The sequence below is a fragment of the Watersipora subatra genome, chromosome 10 (genome assembly GCF_963576615.1).
Source record: "Watersipora subatra chromosome 10, tzWatSuba1.1, whole genome shotgun sequence".
Taxonomy (NCBI): Eukaryota; Metazoa; Bryozoa; class Gymnolaemata; order Cheilostomatida; family Watersiporidae; genus Watersipora; species Watersipora subatra.
The window spans coordinates 20,462,005-20,478,011 of record NC_088717.1 but is presented as its reverse complement, the minus strand read 5'-3'; the positions used below and the strand labels follow the sequence as shown (position 1 = coordinate 20,478,011).

At 37.4% G+C, this 16,007-nt stretch overlaps 1 protein-coding gene across 1 annotated transcript in view; it reads right to left on the bottom strand.

Annotated features, from left to right (window-relative positions):
* Window positions 1–2,828: 2,828 nt before the first annotated feature.
* LOC137406854 (uncharacterized) overlaps window positions 2,829–16,007 on the bottom strand; it is a 269,187-nt gene continuing 256,008 nt past the window's right edge. The window contains exons 15-23 of the mRNA XM_068093461.1: window positions 15,594–15,878; window positions 14,740–14,888; window positions 13,605–13,820; window positions 12,951–13,178; window positions 10,610–10,716; window positions 9,886–10,093; window positions 9,469–9,625; window positions 9,129–9,259; window positions 2,829–3,254 (exon numbers count right to left, since the gene is read on the bottom strand). Coding sequence (XP_067949562.1) covers window positions 2,910–3,254; window positions 9,129–9,259; window positions 9,469–9,625; window positions 9,886–10,093; window positions 10,610–10,716; window positions 12,951–13,178; window positions 13,605–13,820; window positions 14,740–14,888; window positions 15,594–15,878 — 1,826 coding nt within the window. The 3' untranslated portion in view covers window positions 2,829–2,909. The remainder of the gene's footprint in view (window positions 3,255–9,128; window positions 9,260–9,468; window positions 9,626–9,885; window positions 10,094–10,609; window positions 10,717–12,950; window positions 13,179–13,604; window positions 13,821–14,739; window positions 14,889–15,593; window positions 15,879–16,007) is intronic.

Below are 16,007 nucleotides of genomic sequence, written 5' to 3'. Positions count from 1 at the left end.
GATATTCTTCGCATCGTAAGTCTCCAGAGCAGTAGCAGCAGAAGGAAACATTGTCACTGTTTCTCTAGAGATGTACTAAAAAAATTAAACAAACAATAAACATGAAATAAAAAACAATCAAATGTAATTCTAGGTATATCCCAAATTTATATATACATTATATTTACAAACTAAACTTGATAAATATGCATTTTGTAAGTATTGTTTGTATGTTCATTTAAAATAAAAGATAAAATAGAGAAAAAAGTTGTTCATCTAAAACACAATTCATTAGCATGCTTCATGGTTCGTAAGTCACAAATAAAGAATAATAAAATAGTATGTGTAAGACGTTCCTATTGCATAAATTAATTTGGCGTTGTTCAGTCGATAAAAAATGTAGTATCATGTCTATTGCTAACAAGTAGTAACAAGGCTACGGATAAGTATTGATGAATATTTACATAAATTATAGTAGTCAGCTGCTACATCTTTATTCCTCGTCTTTGTAATATATATACATGTAGATAGTCAAACCTTTTATTCTGTTTGACTCTACTTCTCAGTTTGTATCTGTCGTAATCATCTTTCCCGCATGTACCTGCATTCTTTTTCTGTGCAAAGTGGTATCCATCAAATTTTGACAGTGAGTAAGGGGGGTAGTCATCTGGGTCATCGTCATTGTTAGCACTAGAAATCCTCCTGTCATACAGCCCACGACCAAAGTAATAATTGAAAAAAAAAGGGTACTGCTGGTTGATGAAAATGTAGTTACAGAAAATCAGAATTCTACAAAAGTAGAATTTTTCAGTAGATGTTGTAGGCAAAGCCTACAACATCTACTGAAGAACTCTCTGAATCAGATTAGTTATAAATTTTAGATGATGGTTATAAATTTTAAAAGATATTTTGTTCTAAATCTTTTATTTGGTGACAACACTTAAAGATCGTGATTCGTCTCCCCTGTCTGTCATATATGCTTATTTCTTATTACTCTGTACATTTTTTTTCGGCGACGCCAATAATTATTTAATCATACTTATACTTCTTTTTATATTATTATTATATTCAGTTTCGACCGTGTGCTGTTTTTACTTGTTTTTGTATATATCCACTTTCCTTTTATATGGTAGTGAATTGGGTGACTTGGCAAGATGGGCCAGGCTCCCAGTGGAGTTGTGAATGCCTCTTTTGTACATTGATTGTGGCGCTTACAGTCAAATACAAACTTATTCACTTTGAACTTATACACTCTTTCTCTGCCTAAAACAGGGGTGGATTGCAGTAGCCAGTTAAGGGAAGGTGCTTGACCTTAACAATTGTAAAGCTGTAACATTCTGCACTGATATCTTATAGCTTTCAAAAAAAAATTGTTCAACTTTTTAACCTTAGCTCGAAGGAGTACATATCATTCTCTGATAAACATGACGAGCCTGTTGGTTACCTGTGATAATCGAAAAATGCTGCAAAAATTATTCGCGCTGTTTGGCAGGAAGTATGGGTCACATGATCAGATTACGACTAGACGATTAGACCAAGCCGAAACAAAACTGTATAGTAGCGATCATCTATATTTGATACGGTGTCTTCAGTAAAACCCGAAATGTTTGTCATAAACTAGTGCTACTAGAAGTTTTATATTGAGCCTTTTATTGTCCTTTCAATTCACGTGAGAACATCACGTGTCTAAACAATAACCAAATGGATTTTCTACATCAGAGAAATAAACGGATTCTAATCTACAGCGGTTTCGTGATGGCGGCGATTAACTGTTCGTTTTTGAGCTTTTAAGAGCTTGTAATCACATTTCCACATATATTGCACCTACAACACAACAGAGTAAAACATGGTGAACCTTTTAATACCAAATAACTGTACATGTAGTGTGAATTTTGTTGTGAGCCAACCTTTAAATAAGCGAGCGGACAAAGCCAGGCTTTGACCTCTATATCAACGATGTCCAATCCCTATTTAGTAACTCATTTTCAAAGAGACACTTTGCATTAATTAATCCTTGATCAGAGCCAATCAGAGCCACTGTTTTATTATTTGTGCAAAAAATAGGGTAAACCGACTATTGCATAATGAAGATACAACAGCCAACAGTATTCATGGTTACAAGCATGCAGCAGACAACTCCGAAATAGTGCATGAGCAGAACATAGAGTGTATAACTCTTGAAGATGAAAGCAAATTATGACAAAAGAGAAAAAGAACGATAATGAGAATACAACTACAAAACTAGCAAAGACAAGACATGAACACCATTTATTATACGATAGAAGATAGCACCTTGCAGGCAGTGTATAAGATAATACCATGAGTGAGAGACAGAAAAGAAACCAACTTTCTGACTAATGGATGGTTTGTAGGTTAAATCTCCAGGTTAGTAACTAAGTATCATGAAATGCTTTGACGCTCATGTTTCGGTTGTCAACGGTAACAAAGCCATCACAACATAAACAACTATATACTATTTCACATGACCACTTCCCACAGACTGTCACATGTGAACAAATAAAATAAAGTAACAGAATGACTACTTGATTCTGCGTCAGCCAATTATAACAGATACTACTAATAATAATAAATTAAATATTCGAGTAAATAAAAAAGGTAGAAAAGAAAAATGAGATACAGAGCCAGCGAAAAGAATGAAAATAAATCACCAATAGACTGACTGGCACACTAACACAAGGTCATCTTAAGGTCATCATAACAAGCTGCTGCCTTCCTTAAAAGCTTTCAGTATAAATAGGCAACACTCATTAACTTTCGATACTCCCATCTATGAGTAGTCTAATTAATGGAATGAATAAAATAAATTGATAAAATGGTAGATATGGCTTCAGATGATCCCACTAATATACACTAACCGAACCCTTTTAGAGGAGAATAGACTGAGTGTAACACAAGTGCGCAAGATGAGTTTATCCGATGTAGTAGTGAAGAACGAGAGCCATAAACAAGCTGCAGACGAAGAGAAGGAATAACAAAATAATCGGTAATTGTTTCGCCTCCCCTGGTTTCAACCTGTTCAAAGTTCGCTCTATCCTTGACTTTGGTGCTGATTGACGAGACTGGGTCTCCGCTGATCTGACCGGTGTGACTATAGGAGGGGCTTTCTGCGTTCTGAATGACGCTCCAGGACTGTATGCACCAATTATGGGGTCACTGTCATCAGAACATATTCGAACAGCGCAGACTCTAACTGTGTATGCAGCACCAGGAGTCAATCCAGTCAGCTGATGCTGGGTAAGCCTCGTTTGCACCACCTGTTAAGCAGAACAATGCATTTCATTCAGTAAGCAGCAGCCTATAAAACACTAGCACCCTGGCAGTCTGGTGTTAAGTGAGAGATCGGAAGATGCTTGGATGAAGTCAAGTTATTTTATAATTTGGTGTGCATGAAAGTGAACGATTGGTGCAGGTGTTACGGTACTAGTCTACCAAACTGTATAGATTGGTGCAGGTGTTATAGTACTAGTCTACCAACCTGTATGAATAGGTGCAGGTGTTAGAGTACTAGTCTACCAACCTGTATGGATTGGTGCAGGTATTACAGTACTAATCTACCAACCTGTATAGATTGGTGCAGGTGTTACAGTACTAATCTACCAACCTGTATGGATAGGTGCCGGTGTTAGAGTACTAGTCTACCAACCTGTATGGACTGATGCAGGTGTTAGAGTACTAGTCTACCGCCCTGTATGGATTGGTGCCGGTGTTAGAGTACTAGTCTACCAACCTGTATGGATTGGTGCAGGTGTTACAGTACTAGTCTACCAACCTATATGGACTGATGCAGGTGTTACAGTACTAGTCTACCAACCTGTATGAATAGGTGCAGGTGTTAGAGTACTAGTCTACCGCCCTGTATGGATTGGTGCCGGTGTTAGAGTACTAATCTACCAACCTGTATGGATAGGTGCCGGTGTTACAGTACTAATCTACCAACCTGTATGGATTGGTGCAGGTGTTACAGTACTAATCTACCAACCTGTATGGATTGGTGCAGGTGTTAGAGTACTAGTCTACCAACCTGTATGGACTGATGCAGGTGTTAGAGTACTAGTCTACCAACCTGTATGGATAGGTTCAGGTGTTAGAATACTAGTCTACCAACCTGTATGAATAGGTTCAGGTGTTAGAATACTAGTCTACCAACCTGTATGGACTGGTGCCGGTGTTAGAGTACTAGTCTACCGCCCTGTATGGATTGGTGCCGGTGTTAGAGTACTAGTCTACCAACCTGTATGGATTGGTGCAGGTGTTACAGTACTAGTCTACCAACCTATATGGACTGATGCAGGTGTTAGAGTACTAGTCTACCGCCCTGTATGGATTGGTGCAGGTATTACAGTACTAGTCTACCAACCTATATGGATTGGTGCCGGTGTTAGAGTACTAATCTACCGCCCTGTATGGATTGGTTCAGGTGTTACAGTACTAGTCTACCAACCTGTATGGATTGGTGCAGGTGTTAGAGTACTAGTCTACCGCCCTGATTGGATTGGTGCAGGTGTTAGAGTACTAGTCTACCAACCTGTATGGATTGGTGCAGGTGTTAGAGTACTAGTCTACCAACCTGTATGGATAGGTGCAGGTGTTAGAGAACTAGTCTACCACCCTGTATGGATTGGTGCAGGTGTTACAGTACTAGTCTACCAACCTATATGGACTGATGCAGGTGTTAGAGTACTAGTCTACCAACCTGTATGGATTGGTGCAGGTGTTAGAATACTAATCTACCAACCTGTATGGATAGGTGCAGGTGTTAGAGTACTAGTCTACCAACCTGTATGGACTGATGCAGGTGTTACAGTACTAATCTACCAACCTGTATGGATGACTACTGACCTAACTAGTACAACTGCCAGCCTTACTAGGTCTAGTAGTAAAGCTGGCATTTGTGTGTGCTATGAGAGATCATCATGTGTAATCACTATGCACATAATTATTCCATGATGCTGCAAGGTGGTCCAGTGGGGCAGTTGGTACTGTATTAGCTGGGAATAAGAATATCCAGGTTTGATTCCTACAGTGTGTGGTACAACGCATACTGGCTGCAGATGGATGGACACAGCTCTTATTATAGTAAGGATTTTGTATGAACCGAGTGGCATGGCTTGTACAGGAATATACAGATGAAGAGAGAGGGATTGCGCAAGCTAAAAATATCTACACATTCCTAAATGAATAGACAAACTTTAGTAAACATACGTTAGCATCATTGGTGAAAACGGCATCCCAGATTGATTAGTACACATACCATTTAGCACAGCAAGTGTACATAGTGCTGTAGCAATCTGAGCACTGTCATTGAAATCTCACCAAAAAATAAGAGCTAGTTTCTAGTGAGATTTAAAATTTCACATTCTTTTCTGTTATACAAGTCAGCAAATAGTAGACATAGCAAAATGATAAAATTGGAGTTGTTTTTTTTTCCTTAAAACTCTGACAACTAATATTGTTAACTTCCTTTCAGGATGTTTATAATATGCTGATGATGCCAGCTTAATTCATCTAGCATTATAAATATTATTGAAATGTTGCTGTCCTAAATGTACATTCAGAAACTTTCTATTTTTATAAAAAAAAACAGAGGGATAAAATGTTCCATCATGTGTAATTATGGTACATACACTGTTATGTGTAACTTTGGTATATACACTGTTATGTGTAACTATGGTACAGACACTGTTATGTGTAACTATAGTACATACACTGTTATGTGTAACTATAGTACATACACTGTTATGTGTAACTATAGTACATACACTGTTATATGTAACTATAGTACATACACTGTCATGTGTAACTATGGTACATACACTGTTATGTGTAACTATGGTACAGACACTGTTATGTGTAACTATAGTACATACACTGTTATGTGTAACTATAGTACATACACTGTCATGTGTAACTAAGGTACATACACTGTTATGTGTAACTATGGTACATACACTGTTATGTGTAACTATGGTACAGACCCTGTTATGTGTAACTATAGTACATACACTGTTATGTGTAACTATAGTACATACACTGTTATGTGTAACTATAGTACATACACTGTTATGTGTAGCTATAATACATACACTGTTATGTGTAACTATGGTACATACACTGTTGTGTGTAACTATGGTACATACACTGTTATGTGTAACTATGGTACATACAATGTTATGTGTAACTATGGTACATACACTGTTATGTGTAACTATGGTACATACACTGTTACGTGTAACTATGGTACATACACTGTTATGTGTAACTATAGTACATACACTGTCATGTGTAACTATGGTACATACACTGTTATGTGTAACTATGGCACATACACTGTTATGTGTAACTATGTTACATTCACTGGTATGTGTAACTATAGTACATACACTGTTATGTGTAACTATGTTACATACAATGTTATGCGTAACTATGGTACATACACTGTTAAGCGTAACTATGGTACATACACTGTCATGTGGAACTATGGTACATACACTGTTATGTGTAACTATGGCACATACACTGTTATGTGTAACTATGTTACATTCACTGGTATGTGTAACTATAGTACATACACTGTTATGTGTAACTATGGTACATACAATGTTATGTGTAACATGAGTTCAAATCCAGTACAAAGGTGATTTTTCGTTGCTAAAACTTTATCATTATAACAGGACAGACAAACAATAAACAATACGATCTAAATATATAAATTAACTGTTATGCAAATAAAGACTATCTTGCACATTAAAAAGATAGCACTAGAATTTGATTTGTACAAATACTTGTGCTATCTATTACTTTTCACAAAATCTATCGATTACTTGAAAATAATTAAATTTACACATTTTTACCCTATCAAAGGAACTTTACTTGCTATGTTTTACAGTAAGCAAAATGAAATAGATGTATTGAAATTATGACCTTTGACCTTAAAAAATTAGAGAATTAGTGTAAGGATTATAAATTAAGAATATGTAAGCCTCAGAAAACACTTGGAGGCTAAAAGATAGACACTGTTACTCCATTATCTAATATTGTCCGCTTCTCAGCTGACTTGAGAAAGACTAAAGACAAGTGCAAAATCTACTGAATATAGAAACTGCACTCTTAAGATACAAACAGAAATGAGTAGAGACCCAATCAATGAGGGTATGAAGCGTATATCAGGTTTAAAATTACGTATTTGAACAATAAAAACATATTTAACTCACTCGCCAAAGGTACACAGTCAGTAAGATTAGACTATAACTATGATGAAATATGAGAAAGGCTGGACTCCCAACTTTGTTTACATTTCCATAAAATGACCAATAATTTGACGAATAAACGCTCAATACGTTAGAAGATCAGTAAACATACAGACATGACCAGATCATATCAGCCAATATCAATATAATTCGACTGATGTAATTCTTGTGATGCATTTGGCAGATCAATCCTGTTCAGAAGATATTGCTCGAAAAGATCAACTTGATTGTGGCAAGAAATAATAGTAGCATCGTAAAGTAATGAATAAGACATACTAGTAGCATCGTAAAGTAATGAATGAGACATACTAGTAGCATCGTAAAGTAATGAATGAGACATACTAGTAGCATTGTAAAGTAATGAATGAGACATACTAGTAGCATCGTAAAGTAATGAATGAGACATACTAGTAGCATCGTAAAGTAATGAATAAGACATACTAGTAGCATCGTAAAGTAATGAATGAGACATACTAGTAGCATCGTAAAGTAATGAATGAGACATACTAGTAGCCTCGTAAAGTAATGAATGAGACATACTAGTAGCATCGTAAAGTAATGAATGAGACATACTAGTAGCATCGTAAAGTAATGAATAAGACATACTAGTAGCATCGTAAAGTAATGAATGAGACATACTAGTAGCATCGTAAAGTAATGAATGAGACATACTAGTAGCATCGTAAAGTAATGAATGAGACATACTAGTAGCATTGTAAAGTAATGAATGAGACATACTAGTAGCATCGTAAAGTAATGAATGAGACATACTAGTAGCATCGTAAAGTAATGAATAAGACATACTAGTAGCATCGTAAAGTAATGAATGAGACATACTAGTAGCATCGTAAAGTAATGAATGAGACATACTAGTAGCATCGTAAAGTAATGAATAAGACATACTAGTAGCATCGTAAAGTAATGAATGATACATACTAGTAGCATCGTAAAGTAATGAATAAGACATACTAGTGGCATCGTAAAGTAATGAATAAGACATACTAGTAGCATCGTAAAGTAATGAATAAGACATACTAGTAGCATCGTAAAGTAATGAATGAGACATACTAGTAGCATCGTAAAGTAATGAATAAGACATACTAGTAGCATTGTAAAGTAATGAATAAGACATACTAGTAGCATCGTAAAGTAATGAATAAGACATACTAGTAGCATCGTAAAGTAATGAATAAGACATACTAGTAGCATCGTAAAGTAATGAATAAGACATACTAGTAGCATCGTAAAGTAATGAATGAGACATACTAGTAGCATCGTAAAGTAATGAATAAGACATACTAGTAGCATCGTAAAGTAATGAATGAGACATACTAGTAGCATCGTAAAGTAATGAATGAGACATACTAGTAGCATCGTAAAGTAATGAATGAGACATACTAGTAGCATCGTAAAGTAATGAATGAGACAAAAAAGTTGTAAAGATCAAGAAGACATTTCAGAATGTAATAAGAAAGTGACAAAACTAGAATATTAAAAGATTAAGTATAGAATGAATGCCATTAACCTTGACCTCAGACGTGGCAGCTGAATGTATGCCATCAACCTTGACCTCAGACATGGTAGCTGAATGTATGCCATTAACCTTGACCTCAGACATGGCAGCTACAGCTATTACTTTAACAAATTTATCGATGCGTAATTGAGACGTCATGAAATGTATTAATAAAAATATCAATTTAAATAAATTAATGCAATTTTTGTCATATTTTTTCACATACAGGAGAACTCACTTGCCACATTGACTAAAAACAGACCTAGCAACCAGAGTTATAGCAACCAGAGTGATAACGAGGCTTTCTAATAAACACACAGAAGATTCAGAGAGGAGGTCAATGCAGTAAGACCTAATCCAACGCTCACCTGTTTGTAGTCCCCTGAGCCACCTTGCTGAGACAGCTGAAGTCTGTACTCTATGCTGTCCCCGGCAAAAGGTTTCGCCGCCTGCCAGCTCACCTCGCATTCCTTCTCCGCTACTTTTTCTACACTTGGCGCTAGAACACCGACAAAGGAATTACCATAAGGTAAATTCTTCTCTTTGTCCCATAACAAGCATGGAGAACACCGAATATAACTAAACCAAGATGAGCTGCTAAACAGTAAACGATGCAATGGAATGGCTAGCAGGTGATTTACTTGTCACAATTGATTTCTCTTTCAGCCGCAACAACTGGTTACCTACTACAGGCAGACTAGTAGATACCTTCTAAAGAGTGTGGCGGAGCACGACAAGTACGGACAGTAAGGGGCTCTGACTCGGGCCCCTCCCCTGCACTATTTTCAGCTGATATGGTGAACTGATAGTCCGTATGCTCATGAAGTCTAGCCACACGGCAGTGTTGTAGAGCGCCCTGGTAGACCTGTCAGTAGAAGACAACTTCCCGTCAAAACTAAACCACCACCAAAAAGATTAATGCAACTACAGCTCAGTTTAATAGGTTATATTACAAAAAAATGACAGTATAGAAGCATATTTCAAAAAACTTATAAAAATATTTAGCAAAGGAAGACTGAGAATGAAGAGGAAAGTATACTACAGGTTTTAAAAGGGGTAAAATACTAAAACAGAACTAGAGAAATAGCGCGAGCAGTGACAACAGACAACAGCAGCTAAACTCACAAGTGTAGCTGAAGCTGACAGGTTCCGATACATGAGCACCGTGTACTGGTCACACTTGTCCACCTGTGTCCATTTCAACTTGATCGAGTTCCAAGTTGAGCCTGTGCACTCAAGGTGAGGCGGGGCTGGTGGGAGTGATAGAGTAGTTGTCTTTACCTGAGAACTAAATACTCCAGCTCCGATGGCGTTCACTGCTTGCACTCTTATCCTGCAACAGACACATCGCCTTGGGAGTTAGGAAATAGTTCAACCATGAATGTAGATACAGAATTAACAGGTAGCAGCCATAACAATAATGCGTATCTAGCCAGCTATCTGGCTAGTAAAAAGGATGAATAATGACACATATTTAAAAGCGGACAGACACACTTGATTACTCCTGTACTCCTAGGTAACAGTCATGTCTTACCACGCAACCATATGTCGTATGAGTACACAGACCTCACTACTACAGCTAACAAGCTCGTAAATCTTCTCAAAGCTTTCTAAGGCAATTAAATAAACCTTAGAAATGATTAAAACACTAGCTTAGCTAATAATGCAAAAATGCCTGCTTACTGATAAACATGAGATGACAACTCTCATGAGAAACAGTGCACACTTCATTTGTATGTTTAGATGTACACTGATACCACTGGGATGTTACAAAGATTCTCTTGTCAAAACCATTATCAACATACCAATATAAACTCAAGCAAAAACAGGTTATCTGTTAAACAAGTACCTGTGAACGGTGTCAGGCTCAAGACCAGTTATCACACAGGCCCTCTTAATGACATCTGTTACATTGAGAGTCTGATTCTTTCCATAATCCACATTGTAATGCAGGATCTGAAATGATACGATACATGTTCAAGTTAGAGACATTTCAAATGATTGTGTGTTTCATTAGGAGGTTAGCTGCCCATCAAATGACTAGTGGGTGTATTGCGGCACACCAAGCAAGATGTCTTGCACATGAGCTAGTCCTGCTTGGACAGGCTACATTTAATGAATGTGTCAGATGATCATTTAAAACTATATTTGAAATATAACTTTTTTTGAAATAACTTTATGTTGATTTAAAACATTATATTTGCCTCCTTTTGTCCACCCTTCGTTGTTTACAACACATACTTCTTCCAGCGGCCATCTTAATCCCACGACCAAACAAGAGTGAAGCGATTGATTGGGAGATTTATGATAAATGCACATGTGCACACCACTCCCGAAAAATTATCCGTTAACGGGCGTCACCAAACCCTTGCAACGAAATCCTATAAACAAATTTAACTATTTTTCAGTAAAGTCGTTTAAATTTAATAATGATACAAAACGCATAAAAACCTATTTAAATATGTTACCAAGCCTTCGAAAGGTTACCGCAAATTCCTAAAACTAACCCATCTGATCGGATTATACACAAATATACAGATTAATTTGGACGAGAAACGCCACAAAACGCTTGAAAAGCTTGGTTTAATAAAAGTTAATACCGAAAATTGAAACGCCGAGCGACAGAGAATAGAACGATAAAGTATTGCGCTTTTCACAACAAAAAAAACGTGCACTTTTCTCCAGTCTATAGCATTGTCAAATTGCCGAAGGTTTTGGCAATTAACATAGGAGTACAGAAACCGTTTCATTTTTGCCGATTTCAATTTTTTCATTTTCAATTTCATTTGCCGACACATTTGAGTACTTTCGTATTCTAACTGATGTCCAACGCAGTATAAGTAAAGTAATTGATGATGATATTTTTTAACGGTTCTTATGAGATTATTACAATAATTAATTATAAGTTTGGATGACTACAGAACAATGACTACGTAGTACAGCTTTTCTAAAAATCTATATAAGTATCACAAATTCGTGATATTGTTAGCTATGACGTTTTGAAATGTAAACAAAATTGTGCATTGGTTTGCTATTATTACTATATTAATAATATTGGTTATTCTAATAATATCAGTGCATTTTACTTCTAATATTGGCCAATATTGTATTTCTCTTTTTGCAGGAGAAGAGATATAAACATATAATATTTTCCTTTCATTATTGCTATTTGTTGTATATAACAACACTCACACCCAGTACATTACAGCTACCATTGCAGTTATCCTATTTGACTGCTAATATTGCATTTCTCAACCATCAGTACCCTTTCTTTTTCCCAATATCACTTTGGTCGTGGGCTGTATGACAGTGGAATTTCTAGTATAGCTAGAAAAGTTGAATATAGAAAATCTGACACATACTATTTTTTGTAATATTTAACAACATGGATTAAAATAAAAATTTAAAATCAAGCAGTAGTAAACTTTGACATAACACAATAATACTCATAATGATATGCAGAGCAGAGAGCGGGCTCAAATTCCTTAACAATGCAAACTTGAAAAATTGCATTACCCGAATTGATATACAGCAGCCTAGCTATAACAACAATTTGGGTGGCCACACAAGTTAGCCTCACGGTCGCTAGATCTTATTAGTCAAGTTTTTAATATGATTTAATCAACATTTAGTGAGGAAATAAAATAGCTATTGGATTCGCTAATAATAATTTGGCCAATCAACGGCCAGCTTTGGTTGCTCCTTGGTAAACCAGGTTGCGCTCTACCAAAGCTATTCAGTTACTTCTGCTGCTTCTCTCACTCGAAGCTTCTGACATCGGAGGTTTCAGCTCAGAGTGCAAGCACATTTAAGGTAAACAAATTATCTTACTGGTGAGAGAGGGTTAATAAAATAAAACTATATTATCTATGCTCAAAACCTTGAAATGAAACCTACTGGATTAAACCTCATCGACTAGCCCCAAATGCTGTTCTTAAGACCTATTTCCAGAAATAAACTGGATGATTATAAGGTTGGCAGCAACTTTTCAAAGTTTAGCTGACTCAAAACTCAGTTAGAAATGTTTTATAGGTTTCTACATCCTTTCGACACAAGAATTGGCCAAAGCAGTAAAGGACATGGTTGTTAATTGCAGTATGAAGAGTTATGAACTCCTGAAGGAAAGATGAAACACTTACCACCAGTTTAGAACCACAAAGGCAATTGACTCTTGGCACTGACAAACTCACCTCGCTACCATTGTTGTTTGGCTCATCCCAAGAAACAGCGATGCTAGTTGCTGCCGTTGTGATCCTGATGTGATGCATCGCTGCCGGACTTGAAGGTAAAGTAATTGCTGATGATGATTCCGAGTAAGGAGAGGCTCCTGAAGAATTGATAGCCTGAACTCTAAACTTATACTCTGTATTGGGAAGGAGGGACTTGACCTCGTGATCCAAAACTCTGCCAATGAATACCTGCATCATATGCCAGAAGAGATGTGAATATCTTTAATAACAGTAACAAGAAGTGTGTATATTTGTACTGTGTGTTACTCATGTTACAGACTAAAATACAGATACAAGAGAAAACTAGCCTACAGATACCAAATCAGACTAGCATACATATAGCAGAGCAGATAGAATACAGATACCATAGCAGACTAACATACAGATATCAGAGCAGACTAGCGTACGGATATCAGAGCAGACTAGCGTACAAATGGCAAACTAATATACATACACCGGAGGCGAGCGAGGATAAAAGGACAGCCTATTTAACAGGTTAGTAGTTTTCAGATACGAAAGAAAACAAGTATACATACGCATGTCGAAGTGTACAACTGTACAAATAGAAGATATCATCTACCAGACCAACAAGTCTGAAGTCAATCAGATACATACACATGTATAATCCTGGACATGAGGCTGCATACACTCGAGCCTGTATTCTGAGATCTCAGCACCATTATTGCAGGGGGTTTTCCAAGATATGAGCATGCTGTGCGCTGACTTTGGATGACAGACTGGCGCCATGGGTGGTTCTGGACTGCCTGCACCAGATATCACTTCCAGAGGTTCACTCCAGTCGCCTTCACCGACTTCATTCGCTGCTCGCACCTGCAGTAAATCAGCATGAGGTTGCAAGTCATGTGATATAATAGGTAAGTAGGTAGACTGAAGCAGGATCATAGAGTATAGCATAAGTATCTGCAAAACCAAAGACTGCTGCAGTTGACACTAACAGCTCGAACCTCAAGCATGGATTTCTAGGCCATTTTTATTCGATTGCTGGATACAAAAGGCAGACACTACCAAAATACCTAAACGAATGCTCGAATGAACTGGAACCACAAATGTAACAAGTATACTCCACTTATATCATGACAAGATGAAATGACAAACACTTTCTACAGTTATTCGTGAATTAAAAGTTTGAGTTACGCCTATCTGTTGTCAGCATATCTCTGTTGTCAGCATATCTCTGTTTTGTTAATTGAGTTTGGAAATCAGGGTAGAACTAAATCATTACTACAAACTAGTTCACTACCAACAAAGCAAAACAAACAGCTGTCTATCTCTGTAACTTACCAGCAAAACAGTAAGTCATGGAGATAGACACCGAGCATGACATTAAATCACAGTAGACTAGTTACGTATGTGGTACCCCATTGATATGTTATAAACATGTTGTAAACATGTTATAGGTACCCCATTGATATGTTATAGATATGTTATAGGTACCCAAATTATACATTATAGACATGTTATAGGTAACCAAGTGCTACATTTTAGACATGTCTTAGGTACCCGAGCGATATGTTATAGACATGTTATAAGTACTGAAGTGATATGTTATAGGCAAATAAAATGAGAAGGGTTTAACTATCACTAAATCTGTTTGTTTAATTATAAGTTGATGACTAAGCATTAGCCATCAAGTAAAATGTAAATGCATGAAAAAATGAATGTATGGTAAAGAACCACACATCTAGATGCAAATGTAGCAGAAAGGATATAGTATCATAGCATAAAGGACCTGGAGTAGGTAAATCCTTCCAGGGGAAAGACCAGCAACTGTACACTCTGTGGCATGACCCCTGTACACCTCCTTAGTAGTGTTGTCCATCATAACCAATTGCACAACGTAGTGCCGGATGCTGGAACCACCCGTGTGCTCTGGAGAGGCTACAGCAGACAAGCACCAGTTTTAGCTGTCGTACAACAAACAGGCAGGCATCTCAAGCCACTTACAGCGTGCGTTATCACAGGGTGAATGCTGGTGAATGATAAGCCTAGCTAAGATTACATAACCTCAAGTGTCAAAGCTTACGCAAGAGGCGAATGCATAAAGAGCAGCAAGAAATCCATTGCAAAAATGTTGATAATTTATCTGCTTTTGGTGAGGATGAAAATGGGTTGAGTGCTTGAAGCGGTTTGCAACGGTGAGCTTGTTAACTGAGTGCAAGACTGAATACTCTCCACAACAGAAGCTCACAAAAAATTATGAGCTAATTCAAGCCAGGTGTCCCAGGTCTCGCAACAATAAGTAATTAACTTGAAAAGGTGCATTTACAATAGGAGAAATTACGCCCCTTTGCTCAATAAAGTTCGGGAGGAAATAGCAGGCAGTAGCCGGGTACAATGCATTACTATTAGCCATGTCTGCGATGAGTCTAGCCTGGCAAGACGAATGAGTGCTCTGTCAAAGACACTCGGAGCAAGTAACTATCTACGACTAGATAGTGTGGCATGACAGGCAGGTGCCCGCGTTCTAGAATCTAGATATTCTAGACACCTATAAGCAGTGATCCAAGAATGGTCGGGCAGATGACTCAAACAGATCGTAGCGACCAAAGTGAGCAGTTAAAGTGGGAACATGCAATGACCTACCCCACTTAAGCACCAGGGTATGAGCTTTGGCTTTTCCCAAAAGGTGAGGTTTGACGCATGGACCCGGTAGTATAGCCTTAGTCGTCACTTGCGTAGTTTCAGACCATCTGCTAAAGCCGATGCTATTGCGAGCAGCCACTCTAGCCTTATATTTGTGCCCGGGAAGGAGATTACTACAGGAACACTCGCAAGACAACCCATCATAGACTGACTGATAGCCTTTGCCCTCGTCTAACTGAGCCAAGAAGGACTGCACCTCCGAGCCCCCGTCTTCTCGTGGCGCCTCTGCAATGAAATTAAGGCATAAAAAAGAAGAATAATTTTTAAATGGAAGAAGGCAGGACACAGATAGAATGTAAATAAACTTATGGGTCATATTTAAAAGATTTAAAAGTCATAAATTGTTATATAATA